This window comes from Typopeltis vanoorti, chromosome 21 (assembly GCF_054136105.1).
Source record: "Typopeltis vanoorti isolate ZY-2024b chromosome 21, IOZ_Tvanoo_1.0, whole genome shotgun sequence".
Taxonomy (NCBI): Eukaryota; Metazoa; Arthropoda; class Arachnida; order Uropygi; family Thelyphonidae; genus Typopeltis; species Typopeltis vanoorti.
In genome coordinates this window covers 63,157,237-63,175,042 of record NC_143569.1, presented here as the reverse complement: position 1 = coordinate 63,175,042, position 17,806 = coordinate 63,157,237, and the positions used below count along the sequence as shown (strand labels likewise).

The following is a 17,806-nucleotide window of genomic DNA, read 5'->3' as shown; positions in this document are numbered from 1 at the left end:
GACTAAAACTGCAGATATGAGAGTCCTAAGAGAGATTGGAGGCGTGAACAGATGGCATTAATGGCAATATCATTAAAAATGAGTATATTAGGAAAGAACTTGACATTGTCAGCATCCAGGAATGCGTCAGCAGAGCTAATCTCAGGTGGTATGGTCACTTTGGGCGAGGAAAGATTAGCAAAACAAGTGTTCTCTTCCAGGTCGGCAGGTATACGACCCAGAGGAAGACCAAGATATAGATGGATTGATACGGTACAAAGTGCCTTAGACAATAGAAATATAAGATCTCATAATGTTGGAGTCTTGACAAGTAACAGACTGATTTGGAGGTAAAATGTAGACAGGAAGTTAGTAATGATGTAAATTTTTCATGTAGTACTATCATATCCTATACATGTCAGGAATTTGATGATGATGATGATAAAAGAGCTAATTAAGAATTTTGTGGCAGCTAAAGCTAGGAGGATAAATATGTAAGAAATGACATATCATATATACCAAAGTCAAAAATGTATTATGTGTTGATTTTTTTGATAAAAAAAAAAAAAAATGAGATGCTCTATTATTATGTACACACAGGTATATCCTGTATTTCCATACTAAATACATAAAAATTTCTTGAAATTAATTTCATTTTAATTTGCAAATTCTATTTTTATGGGGGTGCTGAAATATAACTTTGAACAAAAGTGCCTCTTACCCAAGAGTGGTGCACTGGACATTAGCTAAGACATCTATCTTCACCTACATTCAATGCTCTTGCTCTCTACAGGTCAACTAATTGACACTGAGGAAGACCAAGAAAACATTTTTCTCAATACATAAACAAAGTTCTTTCTGAAGATGAGGTTCATGAACCATCTGGTATTTACTACTACTTCTTCTTTCACTATGCCTTTCCCATGTTAAACGGGGTCGGCGCACCAATGTGATATTTACTATTTGGCACACTTTCAACTAATAGGCTATCTTCATGAGTTTTTGTTATATGAATATTTCTGTATATATTTCCCCTATTTATAAATGAATAAATGATGATGCTAAATAATGAGTGCTGTGAAGTACTAACATGATACAACATTATAATAAATTTAGTTTAATCCTTTATCCAAGTGTGTGCAAATAAAGTTTGCGCCTGAAAGTATCTTCAGGACTGAGGTAAAGTGGTACAACACCGGGCGACTCCTTGTAAAGGTGGAGCAAGCTACTGAAGAGACCTCAATAAAGGTCAAAACTAGTCTGGGTAGTGGCCCTTCCCTTAATGCATAACATTATACATATCCGCAAGGAGATGTGTTTTGCATTATGGGAGATACTGAGATAGGAGTGTTGGTAGCTTGCTCCACCTTCGCAAGGAGTCGCCCAGTGTTGTACCACTTTACCCCAGTCCTGAAGATACTTTCAGGTACAAACTTTGTTGGCACACACTTGGATAAAGGATTAAACTAAATTTATTATAGTCTGACCAAGTGAAAAATAAACTTTCAACATGATACAACATTCTCTGAGAAGGCTAATTACCATTCTCCAGAATCTTTATTTGGTATGGCAGCCACAAGCATTTCTGATGAGTGGAGAGTTCGATACCATGAATTTTCAGGTTTTGTTAATAACGATGTAAATGCAGATTGTCAAATTCTGCACAGGGTTAAGCACACAGAACCTGAACAGTGATGCAATGGAAATCAGTCCTATGATGGAGAGCAATGAATTAAGCTGCACATTCTTAATATAAAAAATGCATCTGATGGACATCATCAAATTCCTACTATGTACCCTCAAGGGGTGTCAAGGGATATGATAATACTACATGAAAAATTTATATAATTAACAACTTCCTATCTACAATTTTCCTCCAAATCAGTCTGTTACTTGTCAAGACTCCAACATTATCAGATTTTATATTTCTATCTTCTAAGGCACTTTTTACCGTATCAATCTACCTATATCTTGGTCTTCCTCTGGGTCTTTTTCCTGCCAACCTGGCAGAGAACGCTTGTTTTGTTAATCTTTCCTCATCCATTCTGTTTAAGTGACTATACCAACCTGAGATTAGCTCTGCTAATGCATTTCTGGATGCTGACGATGTCAGCATCCAGGAATGCATTAGTAGATGGACATGTTTGGTTATTGGAGTTGCCTGGAAAATGCTTTTTACCTGGGTACTGTCCAGTGATGAGGGACTGTTTCTCATGGAATGGATTTGATCCACTTGTAATGTTGTAATAGCAGCAACACTGCTAGACCCGACACTAATGTTATGGACAAATGTGTGTGCCTTAACATAATGATTTTATGTAATGGCCCTCACATTTTCCAACACAATAATTCTCCACGTCAGAAAGCAATTACTGTAAATTTACACCGGGTTTGAAAAGAATAAGATCAAAACACTGCAGTAACCAGCACAGAACTTCAACCTAATCTTGAAAGAATATTTGTAGAATGAACTAGAATGCAGAATTAGTGTATGACTAAAACAGCTAGCTCTCTTCATCAATGGAACGTACTGATGTATTATAAGATTGGAGAAAAATAACATTCTTACTAATAATATTGTGCTCCAATAAAGTCTTCATGTTGGAAACTATCATGACCTAAAGATGCACAACACATTAGTAATTTCTATCAATAAAGATGTGTTGTTCATATCTACACATTTTCCACTGACTTTTTGGTGAGAAAGTAAGTGCATGTGTGCATGCACAGACACAACAATCCACTACTAATTCAACAGCTGTTCATTTCCACATTTGCATGTACACTTCTCTGCAGATTTTCTTTTCTAGCATTTAAATGATAAAAGTTTCTACTTGCTAATTAAATTCAATAACCAATGTTGCCAGTAAATCTTAATCAAAATAAAAAAGTAAATAAATAAACTATTAAAAAATATTAAAAATATAAAAAAATGCATCCAAAGTGTCTTGTCCATGAGGCCAAATGGCAAACACATCATCAACATAGCGTAACCACACTTTGGACGTGTTTGTCAACTACCTAAACAGCCAACACCCCAAAATCCACTTCACAGTAGAAAAAAGAATTTAATTAAAAAACACACAGACAGAGGAAGATATTTACATAAGCAATCACATCATCATCCAGCCCAACAGTATGGCATTATAAAAACACTTACACAGAGCAACAGCCATTTGTTCTAATGATACAGCTCTGTCCACAGAACTCAAATATCTGCACCATACTTTCTTGGCCAATGGCTTCAATTCCTACAAAATAGATAAAACACTACATAGCTCCATTACTTCTCCCTCCTCTAATACACAGGAACACAACAATATCATTTCTATTCCCTATGTCAGAGGTATATTAGAAAAGATAGCCAAAGTACTAATGAAACATGGCCTTCGCACATTCAAATCTCATGTTAAATTAGCAACTCTGATTTGCTTGCTTAAGGATAACTTCACCCTCTAGCACACCCTGGAGTATATGAAGTTCCCTGTGACTTGGGATACTAAGGGTAGACAGGAAGATCTGTTAACATCTGCCTGGAAGAATATAAAAATACATTCGCTACCATTATTATGGCAAGTCAGGACTTGGCAGACCATGCTTTGGACACCCCTTCACACCGGATTAGATGGAAGAAAACTAATGTGCTATTTAGAAGTCGTTACGGATCCAAAAGATTATTTATTGAGTCAGCCATGGCGATGAAGAATTCTCTGAACCTGGACAAATATGGTTGTATTAATTTGTCAAAAATTTGGGAGAGTGTTATTTTAAGAGCAACTCCCACATAGCTGTAATTTTTTTTTTTTTTAAATAATATTAGAGGGCACCAAAATAGGACTTTACATCTTTTGTCCAGTATAACTGTATTGTTTCACTTACTCACTGTCGCGTATACATGCTATGTTGTGCTCTGATGATGCTGATTTGAAATTCAGCTGAATATAAGCAAGTTAATAAAACATCTTTTTATAAAATAGTTCATTTGTTGTTGTTAATACCGTTAAAAGTAAGTCATGAATATACTGCGTACAGATTTAACAGTTCTGTAGGAAAAGAAGGAACTTCTTACCAATGGATCTGAAGATACAAACCACACTATTCTGGAAACACATAAGATAAGCTGCTCCAAAATTACAGCAGAAGTTTATATATAACATCAGTGCCATGTGTGGATTACCATATATGAGAATGAAGAAAGGGTATTAAAAAAACTTTCTTCTTGGAATATGGCACTCAACAGTGAAAGGCTGATGACTAAATGGTGCACATATCATAAATTAAGATAACTCAAGAAGAGTAGCAGGACATAAAGATGCCAATTCTGATGAATAGGAATTGAAAAACCTGTAGAAAATGTGTGTGGCAGAAACCAAATGTCTTTGTGAAAATGTGTAGAATAAAATTTTGAGAAACAGGTTACATTAATCAACCTAAGTCTCTCCAAATGGAATGGTTTAAAATATTTGTGATTTACAGAGTTAGTGCATGCTAAGAGACAAAGTAATACTTGGAAACCTAATTTTGGAGATGCTGAGAAGTCTATATGTGTGATATGTTTATGCCAAGAAAGCATTCAGGTCAGAGTTATCCCAAGAAGCGAAACTATGTCTAGGGATTTGGGAATGGTCAAAAGTAAGAGTGCAAAGAAAACAGTCTTGTTTATTTTTATTATTTTTTTTTCATCCCCCCCCCCCCCCAAGTAATAAGACAAAACTGAATTATCCTAGCATTAAAAGTTAATAAGGTTATCAAAGCACCAGAAACTGAAAAATAGTTTGAAGATCAGAATTTAGGGTTGGAGAAGTGGATATTAGATATGCTAAAGTTTTGCGTCTTTATGTAGTGCATGGTTTGTCAAATGAGAAAGAGCAGGCTCAATCACCAGTCAACAAAAAAAGTTGTTGATATCCAGAAGGACAGAGTTATTAAACTTTTTACATGAAATAGTAGTTGAGTCCATAAATCTAATACAATAAGTGCTGTTCAATTCCACTGAAAGTAAGGATCAATTATCTGCCCATCTGTTAAGTTGCAAGTATAAAAACTGTGCATTGAAACTAAAATGGTATTAAATTACCATCAATGATTTCAAATGAGAAAGCAAGTTCATTTAAATAAATGAATACATGTTCTAGCTAAGTACAAGACATTTATATCTATTTTAAATTACAGTTAAAAAGTTTGTAAATTTATATGGAAATCTGAGATAAGAATAACAGTTTTTTTTAAATAATATTTAATCTACATATGAAAGCATGTGTTTACAGTGAAATCAAAATCAAGTTATAATACACTAAAAGCATGTTGTAGCTAAATTAACATGAAAAAGACACCTTAAACACTTACTCTATAAAATTCTGCTGACTGTAGTAAGAATGGTTTTTCAAAATCTTCTTCATAAACAGATCTTGAATCTATGCCCAGAATCATGAGCATTTGGCAGGCATTTTTAATTGCAAGCCTAGACAGCAGACATTAATTGTATTAAAACATACAGTCCTTTATGGCTTATATGCTGGAAATAAAATCTTGACATAAAAAATTTAACTTTTATCTGAAATACAATCTTGACATAAAAAATTTAACTTATATCTGAAATTAATCCCCCCCCCCTCCAAATATCAGCTTTGTAATGCAAATGTATAAAATGCTTCGTTGCAGTAATTTCTTAAAATTTGCTTCACAATACATGTCTGATAGATTCTTTAAAAACAGGACCAGACTAAGAATCAGGTAAAAATGAATGATTATGACACCAGGTAAGGAGTAAGGAGCACACTGCCAAGTCTGTTTTTTGACATCAACTCAGATGAACCTGGTCAGGTGAGTAGTTAGTGAATCGGCTCTCCAACCAACAGTTCAAATCTCACTGTGGGCATAAATGTGTTTTATTGTTCAGTGTGAGACCACTGCCCTGCTTATGAAGGTCTGAAATGGCTTGAAAGCAAACCTGAAAAGTTTCACGTTTGGTTTTCAGAGCAGGGTTTCTGGACTGTGTAAAAAATTCAATAAAATATACATAATAATAAAATAAAATAAAAAACATCCTTAACCCACCCATGCTACTTAATGTACTATGTGTTTACAATAACCTTTCATGGATGGGAGGTGCATAAAACAGATTTAAAACTCCTTCAATCTCCTGTACTTGTGAATGAAAGTGAATACAGCAGTGAAGTACAAGCCAAACTTCACGTTTATATGACTATATAGGAAATAGGGGTAAATATTAATTAAAGGATAACTCTGTTCAGAATTAACTCAGTAAAAGCATTTCCAATTAACATGCCTCATTCTCACAAGTTTCATATCTCACAATCCCTTAAATTGTAAACTGTTCACCTGTTAATAATAATGTTATAAACATAGGCTGCTTACCCTTTTTACTAATCTGTATGAAACTAGCTTTCTAATTATTTTTAATCTATTAGAAAACTTATCTATTTCTTGTCTAGTATGATTTTTGAAATTATATCATTGTTTTAATTCTTTTACATGTGCAAACAAAAACTTGCATTTGAAGTATCTTAACAACTAGGCTACATTCCCATACATGGTACTAATGTACTATAAGTTGACCGACCAACCAACCAACTTCTCGTGTATGGGCCTAACATAAAACATATATTGAGGCTGTTGACTTCATGACTTCACTTCAGATTCTCTGCAGGATATTACTGTGATACAACTTAATTTTTTCAGATCTGAAAGGAACCACTGCAATATCAAGTTATTGTTTTCAATTTTGGTCCTTAAAGTAAAAAAATATGTCAATATAATTTATGTACACAGTAATAATACAAAGCTGAAGTTACCTCCTGTCATATGAAAGCTGCCTTTTGTTTATGTGTGTCATCTGTTATATTTTAATATTTTGAATAATAAATGATATCTTTTTATTGTTTCAGAATCTCAGTAAAATTAAAATATTATTATGGGCAACTCCAAGGAGTCCTTAGACTCGTCGAGGGAGGCCCTCAACATCATGTCAAGAACAATTATTCAACATCCACACAGTATCAATCATACTTTGCTTTGAATTCATTTACAGTCATGGCACCCACAACAGACACTGGCAGCCTATTCCACTCATTCACCACTCTCCAAGTAAAAAACCTAGTTCTAACACCCTTGCCCAGTTTCCATGGATGGCCCCTAGTCCTCCCACCACCAGTCCTGTTCTGAAAAATATCCTCTGAATTAATCTTATAGAAACCCTTCAGTAATTTGAATGCCTTAATCACATCACCCCTTTTCCACCTATCAACTAATTTCTGCAACCCACAAATCTTCAACCTGTTCTCATAAGGTTCATTCCATAGACCTGCTATCATCTTGGTCACTCACTTCTGGATCCTCTTCACCTCCTCCCCATCAAGAAGAAACCCTGATGCCCAGATCTGGGCACAGTAGTCAAGATGGGGGTCTTATCAAGGCTTGATACAGAGGAACAATAACTTGCTTGTCTCTGCTCGTCAAAGTATTCTTCAGTAACCAAGTGATTTGATGAGCTGATTTAGCCACTTTTGCAATGTGCCCCCCCCCCCCAAACTTCAACTCCACATCCACCAAAACTCCCAAATCCCTGGCCTCGTCAATCTCCTGGAGTACAATTCCACCGCTCCCCGAGTAACTATGACTCACACAGCTAAATCCATTCATACATTCTTCTGAAACATAGCTACAACATGAACTAACTTCCATATAAGAAACTTCTGTAAATAACAAATATAAAAGTAAACTCATTTTAGAACAAATTATGGACTCTACAACAGTGTTATAAATAATTATGTTAATTTCCCAACATTTAGACCTTCATATTAAGGTCATCATCTGGAGTATACACATATATACAGAGAAAAGCTGAATTACATTTCACACATCTGATCAACAGTTATTCTACTGGCATGACCTCTAGTGAAAATATAATACAAAAAAAGAAATTAAATAAAATAAAAATATATAAATTAATTACTTAATTAACCATTTTTAAGATAACATGAAACATTCTTTCATATACATAATCAAAGACATTACATTAGAAAAAGATGATCTATTAGTCAGTTTTGACGTCTCTGCCCTCTTCACAAATGTCCCGATCAATGCCTCAATTCTTCTTTTACAGGACAAATTCTCTCTCGATATCACGGCATTCTTTGCGCATGTATTACATTCTGGTTATTTTGTGTGGCAAAACGCTTTCTACCTACAAAAAGAAGGCACAGCTATTATACCCCCCCCCCCATTACTAACTTTTATATGGAATATTTTGAGCAACGTGCTCTTGATTCCTCTCCTTTAAAATCCAAAGTCTGGCTTAGATATATCGATGATGTTTCACTATCTGGCCCCCATGGCCGCCAGACATTAGATACTTTCCTCAGCCACCTAAACAAACAACACAAACAGTTCACAATTGAGACTGGAAAGCAGAACACACTTTCGTTTCTAGATACACTTGTCACACATCTTCCTTCTGGCAGTCTTTCCTTCACTGTTTATCAGAAACCAACACATACTGGCCAATATATATACACAAACTCCTACCACCACCCAACACAAAAACTAGGTGTCATTAATACTCTAAGAAACAGGGCTTTGAAGATTTGCTCCAATGAACAAGGACTTAAAGATGAATTAAAGTTATCAGCAATACTTTCCTAAAAAGGTTATTACAGCCAAAATACTATCAACAAAATTCTCTACAAGACCTCACTAAAAAACAAAGATAAACTAGACTACAATAAAACTATAACCATTCCATACATTAAAGGGACATTCAGATAAAATAAACAATACTAAAGAAATACAACCTTGAAGCCACCTTTAAACCTCCTGCAAAATTAAAGAGCTTACTCAACTCATCTAAAGACCCACTCCCTCCACTGGCCCACCCTGGAGTATACTGTATTTAATGCACCTGTAATCTACCCTATATAGGGGAAACAGGACGCACAATTCCTATCAGACAAAAGGAACATAAACAACGCATTAAATATAACAGCTATGGTGAAGCAGGCTTTTTGATCATGCCCTGAACTTCACATAGAATCAACTGGAAAAGCACCAGTTGTTTACATCACACCAAAACATGGTATGAACGTAAATTTAAAGAAGTCTGTGAGATTCTTATCAACCACCCTAATCTTAACAATAATGATGGTCTAAAAATCCCAAGCATATGGAAGGCACATATTCTACCCACTTAATCTTTCTCCCTAAGAGTTAACTATAAATAGAACCATAAGTAATCCAGAATCTTAAATGTAATATAACAATTGTCATGTTAAATGTCATTGTTACTGTAAGAAAACTATTTATATGAAAGAATGTTTCTCTGATGTTATCTGAAATAGAATATAGCTTTGATGTAGTTTTTAATTAAGTAATTTATTTTTATTTGCATTTCATCTTATCTTCCTTTTACCCTCTTTTACCTTGCGATGTCGAGGGTTTATTAATCATCAGACCTCAAACCGTTCACTGCATAAGATGGTCAGCCCTACACCCGGTGTATCCTATGTTCTGTAGTGTTGAGTTCTCAAGGCCAGTTTGCCTGCTTTGCGGGATCAAAAACTCCAGGATAAACTGAGGGAAAAAAACGTTCTGTCCACATCCAATACTGACTAACTTGGCTATGGCTGAGGAAGATCCTTCAGCTCCTCACGTCACCGATGGGAATCAAACCTAGGACACTCCTTCCCCAGCATATGGTAGCGAAGCGCACAGTCATGCTAACCGAGCGGACTTTATTTGTATTTTTATTTATTTTTTATATTCTATTTTCACTAGAAGTCATCAGTAGAATAACCGTTGATCAAATCATTGTCTCTTTAGCATACCATGTGAAATATAATTCAACTTTATTGTACAATGAAACCTATGGAGAATTCATGACTAAACAAACACAGGTAATAACCACAGTAATAAGTTTTAATAAGTAAATATTTCATCCTAAGTATCATAGGACAGCGTTACAGTTAATTCAAACAATACTAGGAATAACATACAGTTAGGGCACATGATTACAATAGAATCCCAATATGTGTGCAGTAGCATGTTATAGAATTTAATTAAAATAAGATAACATATATAAAAATTATTTTACACAATTTTGTATGACAATTTCCCATACTTTAGGAATAGCAAGAATGTCATCATGGTTTAGATTTGGTCTGTGAAGTAGAGCTTCAACACTTTCTTTATATAAACGTTCATGTTTATATAAAGATCTATGTAGAAGTTTGGTCTTTTCCCAATGAATCCTATGGTTTGGATTTTCAACTCCGTGTTGTGCGAGGCCAGATTTCTGCAGTTTGATAAGAAGGATATGGTCTTGATGTTCCGAAATGCGTTTCTGAACAGATCTACCTGTCCGTCCATAGTAAGACAATTTACAGGCGGATGGAACCTCGTACACGCCAGGTAGCATCAAAGATGATAGTTTGTCTTTTGGAGAAGGTAACAAGTTATAGATCTTGATAGGGTTGTAGGTAGCAGCAAGTTTGTATTTCTTCATAATTTTTGAAAGATGTTCAGAGATGCCTTTGACATAAGGTATGGGAATCCTATGGGCTTGTTCTTGTCTAAGTTGATGTGTGGGGAAGTGACTGATGATTTTTTGAGTTGTTTTAAGATTGTATCTACCATAAGTAATGAATTGGAAATAATCTAAAATACAGCCATACTAAATGGATAGGCTGTATTTTTGATTATTTCCAATCCATGGTTTAGAGATTCTTCAGAGGAGCAGAATCTGTGTGCTATGGTTACTAATGATTTAATGATGCCAGATTTTTCAGACGGATGATGAGCAGAAGAATTGTGAATGTAGTGACCTGAAAATGTCAGCTTGAGATAGAAGTGGAGATGGAACCATCTTTTTTTCTTTGGATGTGTAAATCCAGAAAGGAGAAACTCTCATCATATTCACACTAGAAAAAGAATATCCACCTTATGGAGATTCTTTTTCTAGTGTGAATATGATGAGTTTTTTTTTTTTTTTCCTACAGATATATTTTAATTTAATTCTATAACATGTTACTGCACACATATTGGGATTCCATTGTAATCATGCGCCCTAACACTATGTTATTTCTACTGTTGTTTGAATTGACTGTACTGATGATGTCCTATGATACTTAGGATGAAATATTTACTTATTAAAACCTATTTACTGTGGTTATTACGTATGTTTGGTTAGTCATAATTCAGCTTGTCTCTGTATATATGTGTATACTCCAGATGATGACCTTAATACGAAGGTCGAAACATTGGGAAATTAAAATAGCTATTTATAACACAGTTGTAGAGTCCATAATTTAAAATGAATGCTGATCACCATGTAACACTAAAGGAAAGGATAAAAGTAAACTACTAAAGTCAATTTTCAGCCCATTTACAGCACAATCATCTTGATCAAAAATATCTTTCGTAAATGCTACTACACATGGATTTCCACTTCTAACTAGTTCTTTTTTTTAATGAAGTGTCTAATATTACAAACAGAGGGCACATTAGAAGCAATTCATCTTCAGGAATATAAGGATGTGCTGAAAAGTTGTGATAATCACCATGAAGGAGTTGAGGAAGAACCATGTAACTTGCACATTATTCTACATATTCTCATAGAGTGTTATATACTTATTACAACGCTGCCACATTATTTGCAATCCTCTGAGAAAAAAGCCTTTCCCCTGTTGCACAAGTCCTCAGCTGCAGATATAACTTCATCATCTGTGGTAAATTTTGTTCCTTTCAAGTGTTCTTTATAATTGGAATAGGAAATAGTCAGATGGGGCTATGTCTGGTGAATAGGGTGGATGAGGCAGACATTGAAAGCCCAAGTTGTGTATTGTCAGTTGGGTTTCATGGGCAGGTGCATTGTCCTGCAAAAGCAACATGCCTCTGCTCAGTTTCCTGCAGCGTTTGCTTCAGTACTGCTTTCATTTTCTTCAAAGCTGTTGTAACAGATTCACCTTCTTTGAGATACTTGTTAAGGATTACACTATCCACTTTCCAAAAGACAGTGGCAAGAACCTTCCCTAATGACTTTTGGGTTCAGAACTTCTTTGGCTGTACAGAACCTTGACAGAAGGTTCACTGTATTGACTGTTGTTTGGTCTCTGCGTTATCGTGATGAAGCCATGTTTCATCAACAGTCACAATATGAGTCAAAAAATTTGCACCTGATTTCTCAAAATGACCCAAAATCCCTTGAGATGACAGCACACATTCTGTCTCTTGTGGTCAGCATTCAAACATTTGGGGACCCACTTCGCTGAGAACTTGTGTATGTCAAGATAGTGGTGGATAATGGCCTGAATTCATTTCCTGGATATCCCCAGTCTTTCCAGATGTTTTCAGGTGTGATAGGTCTTCCTGACATGAGGACCATCTGTTGTCTCAGGATGCTCAGTTTTAAATTTGGCCACAAATTTGGCAACTGTTGGATATGCTGGGACAGTTCCCTAAAGTCTCACACAAAGTTTGGTAAATCTCAGTTGCAGGATTTTTTTTTTGCAGCACAAAAAACTCGGGTTTTAAGATATGTTCTTTCTTGTGGTTATAGCATTTGCTTTAAATATCAATATCAATCTCATATCAGTACTTTTCGGCCCCCTTCCTTTGTATATGGATTATGAATGAATTTTTAAATATGGGGAAAGTGAGGTTCAGTTGATTATGCTATCAACATCATGCAATGAGTGAGAGTAAAATTCCTTTACAGCAAATCCAAATCTAAATGACAGTGTGCTAATTTCAAAATAGGAGCCAATTCATAATTTGCAAGGCATTTCCCCCCTTCCCCCTAATGATAATTCCACCCATAAAGATAACTTATAACAGATATCAGGGCTTGAGTAAACTGAGTGTGATAGTATCATAGTAGGTGATGAAAATCATTTATCATCCATCAAGGTTGTGTTACATTTTCCGTGTACAGCTCTTTTCACTTATATCTTGAGAACCTAATTCATATGCACTAAAATGCTATCAGAGGCCTGATGCTCAAGGAATGCAAATTATGAACCTTGAATTTAAAACATAGTAAAATTCATTGTGTTGTGGAATGATTAGAACTCTGTTACTTGGATCTTCATTACAGATTCAAGATTAATATTAATTTGCTAATAAAACTTCTAAATTCTTGCAAGAAGAATTAATTTTGGCACCTGTAAAATTACTATTAACTTTGTCATATTTTGAACTCAGGATAAAACTACCATTCCACAAGATTGTGCTAAAATTCTACATGCAACAAAATTTAAGAAAGTTTTATTAGCAAATTAATATTAATCTTGAAGCTGTGATGAAGGATTTATATCTAGGTTACTCCTAAGGCTTCACACTTCTATTGGGTGAAGGGTCTCACCTACTTTTAACACTCTCTACCAAAAGATACAAAATATTTATTGTGGGAAAGAAAAAGAAATGTAACATGTGAAAAACTTCATTAAAGAAGTCAATGTAAATAAACTAAAAATTGCTTAGCCTTTTCTTTTCTAAATAAATAAAGTTTATTAAATGACAATGAAATTCATTGTATATAATAACAAATGAAAACAGTTTCAACCAAATACAAAAATGAGAGTCACAGCCAACATGGTGACTTTCACCATAGCAAATATCATCATAAAAAGCTCAGTCACTATAAAAATCTCATGGATGCAATGCTAAAAGAAAATTCACTATAACAAACCATCTGCTAAACTATTCCTATGGTCCTCATAAGTTGGCTATAGTGAGAACTGACTGACTGCATTATTTTCATATTATTATTATACAAGACCTCAAGGGAGTCAAGGACTCATCGAGAGAGGTTATAAATCATCCAACCAGCTGTCATATATTCCCTTAAATTCATTCACACTAGATCCACTCACTACCCCTAAAGGCAAACTATTCCACTCACTCGCTGCTCTCTGGGAGAAAAACCTAGCTCTCACCCCTTTCTTCACTGTAAATAAATTTAACTTTCATGGATGCCTGCATGTTCTCTCCCCCACCTTGCAATATAACTAAAAATTTCATCAGATGATATCCTATAACACCCATTCAAAAGAAAACTAAAAATTCTGAATCTAAACTAGTTTGAAAATTGTTCTGATAGTGACATTTTGCAAAATATGAACTACATGTTCTTTGTGATTTAACAAAGGAGATGTCAGATATAAAGGTTAGTTCCTTCAGTGGCAAATAGGTGGAAATTTCTTGGGAAAACAACTTTTAAAATATTTTTCAGGTAACCATCTTGAAGGAACTGTTGAAAAGGGGAAAAAAATTACCTTCTCTTCAAAGAGAAGGTAATTTTTCCCCCTTTTTCAGTTGCATTATCTTTTATATGTTAAGCACTATTTTTTAAAGCAGTGATAATGCAAGCTTTTGTTGTGGATAGTGAAGTGGGTCAAGCATAGAGGAATCTACCGGTATAAGTTGGTTCCCTGTAGATATCTAAACAAACTACCGTTTGCATTTTGCTGGAAAAAACATTCAGAAATGTATGTTTTATTTTCTAAGGTCAACTGAATTTCTGGATGAAGACCATTTAGGAAACATACAATACTGCTGAAGCCTTTTAGGGCATGCCTCAAATAATGAATATATCATCCAAGCACTACCACCATAAACACAGTTTCAAAGTGACTTGTGACAAAGCTTTTTTCTCAAACCTTCAGTCATTCAGATGAACGAAAGTTAAATTTTTTTTGAGGATCTCTCCACAACTTTCAGAGATAATACATGTCATTGGAAAATTATAATCAGAGAATAACAGTAAAGTAGTCAAACAACAGGGAAAAAAGTGCTTTAAACATGCAAGGCGTGGCCAAAGAAATGAAAGAGGGCAAGGATAGAACTAACATGGAATTGTGCATAGGTAATAATTTCTTGAAAAAACAAAGTAAAATAAAAGTGGAACTGGAAGTCACCAAATGGAGAAATTTTTAATGAAATTGATTACATTATGGTGAATGACATAGCAATATTAGAAGACATATCTGTGGGCTCATGAGAACAAGGATAAAAATAATCGAGAGAGAAGGTGAAACTAGTAATGAAAAAGCCCAGAAATAAGATGAAGATATGATAAACCATAAAGAAAAATTTGAGGAAATAATGGAAGGAAAGTTGAATGAAAGAAGTATGAGTGATGAAATAGTTTCAACATTAAAAAAAAAAAAAAAAAAAAAAAAGGAAAAAAAAGTTACTGAAATTTTAAGCATATCATTAAAAGCACATATAATATCTAGAGTAAAACTTGCTTTATGGACAATTAATCAAATAAAAAAAAAAGGGGGGGGGGAGAATTAAGGAGATGGACATTGAAGTATGTTGAAATTTTATTTTTCACTTGGTTAGAGTATAATAAATTTAGTTTAATCCTTTATCCAAGTGTGGGCAAACAAAGTTTGCGCCTGAAAGTATCTTCAGGACTGGGGCCTGGTATCTCAACTTGGGCCTGGCTCCCACTGAAGAGACCTCAATAAAGGTCGAAACTAGTCTGGGTAGTGGCCCTTCCCTTAATGCATAACATAAGACATATCCGCAAGGAGATGTGTTTTGCATTATAGGAGATACTGAAACAGGAGTTATTGGTAGCTTGCTCCACCTTTGCAACGAGTTGCCCTGGTGTTGTACCACCTTACCCCAGTCCTGAAGATACTTTCAGGTGCAAACTTTATTTGCTCACACTTGGATAAAGGATTAAACTAAATTTATTATGGACATTGAAGTAGCACAGACAATATAGAAAGTTCGTTAATTAGAAAAGAAATCAAAAAATGATATTAGAAAATATAATTTAAGAACAATTTAAGACAACAAAAAATAATCAAATGAGTTACATGGAAGGAAAACATGGATTCCTAAACTAAAAAATAAGTAAGAAATTGAACAATTGTGCAGATTTTTACAGGGCCTTACACACAGGCACAGAAACAGTCTTCCATTAAATTTAAATAACACAGATACAGAACCACCAATCATAACAGATTATGGAAAGTCCTCAAGTCAGTAAAGAATAATAAACGTACTGGAGAAGATGATATAGTAGCAGAACAAATAAAATCAGGAAGTTCAGAGTTTCATAAAATCACACTAGATATATTCAATGATATTTCAATGGAGAATATTGAATTATTTCAAATTCAATAAAAGAAAAAAACTGAAGATCTGGGATGATACAATCAAAGAAATAATCAAAAAGAAAAAAGAAGCCTATCACAAATGGTTAAGCAATAAAAGATTAGAAGATGAAATAGAATATAAAAGAATAAGAGCCATAGCTAAAAGAGAAGTCAGAAAAAGACAGAGAATCATGGAATAAATTTGTTTCTAATTTAGAACATGATTTATATAAAATAAGACCCAATGTATATAAGATTTTGAAACCTAAATGCAGATACCAAAGAAAACATAAAATTAAACACTGAATTGAAATTAGAAGAATTACTAAATTACTACACAGAACTGTGGACAGACAAATATTTTAATAAAGACAACTGGCAAACAATTAACGAAAATGAAAAGGAAATAACTGAAGAAGAATTAGAAATCAGCCTGAAAGAAACAAGAAACGGAAAATCACCTGGAGAAGATAAGCTAGGTTCAGAACTATATAAATACGCAGGAACAAGATTCAAAGGAAGACTCTTATTATTTTTAAATAAAATTTACTCAACTGGTATCCCCCCAATAGAATGGAAAAAGCAATTGTGATTCCTATCTTTAAGAAAGGTAATAGAGATGACCCTAAAAACTATAGAGGTATCAGTATACTAAATTCATGTTACAAAATATACAGCAGAATCTTAAATAACAAACTAATGAAATATTCCGAAAACTTTATTCTAGAGGTACAAAATGGATTTTTGGAAAAGGACGATCATGTATAGACCCAGCCTTCTGCCTAAAATTAATAATAGAGAAAAGAAGAGAATATAATTTAGAAACACATATTGCATTTATTGACTTTGAAAAAGCATTTGACAAAGTTAAAAGAAACATATTATTTAACATATTAAAAGAAAGACAAATACCAAATAATATCCTAAAAGCTGTCACAAGTATATATGAAAATAATCAAATACAAATAAGATTAAATCATGAGCTATCATATACAAGAGAGATAAACCAAGGGGTCCGACAGGGATGTCCCCTCTCAGCAACTCTTTTTAATATCTACTTAAATGAAATAATAATAAAATGGAGTAAAAATTTACATCAAGGAATTAAACTTTCACCTACAGTTAACTTAAACACTCTCCTCTTTGCAGACGACCAAATAATAATTACAAATTCTGAAGATAACTTACAGAAAGCTATTTTAAATCTAAATGAGATATCCAAAGATTATGGTATGATAATATCAATGGAAAAATCAAAAACTATGGCCTTTAAAGGACAAGATCCAGCAAGAACTAAAATAGTATTAGATAACAAGATCTTAAAACAGGTGAATTCATTTAACTACCTAGGATGTATGATCACTTATGAAAATGAAAAAGATATAAACATAAAAATTGCAAAATATTTAAAAATAACAGGAGTAATTAACTCTATATTTAAACCAAACCTAGTTCAAAAACAAACCAGGCTAAAAGTATACAATACATTAGCCCTACCGGTCTTAATGTATGGAAGCGAAATCTGGACAATAAAACAAAAAAGACAAAGATTAACAACAGCAAAAATGAAGTTTATGAGAAAAACTGCAAAGTATACCCTATTTGATCACAAAAGAAACGAAGATATTATGAAAGAATTAAACCAAGAACCAGAAATTGAAAAAATTAAAAAATATAAACATAGATGGATGGAACACGTT

At 33.9% G+C, this 17,806-nt stretch overlaps 1 protein-coding gene across 1 annotated transcript in view; it reads right to left on the bottom strand.

Moving 5' to 3' along the window:
- Window positions 1-17,806, bottom strand: part of Cul3 (cullin 3) — a 480,205-nt gene that overhangs the window by 331,868 nt on the left and 130,531 nt on the right. The window contains exon 5 of the mRNA XM_090411507.1: window positions 5,326-5,440. Within this exon, the coding sequence (XP_090267633.1) occupies window positions 5,326-5,440 (115 nt within the window). The remainder of the gene's footprint in view (window positions 1-5,325; window positions 5,441-17,806) is intronic.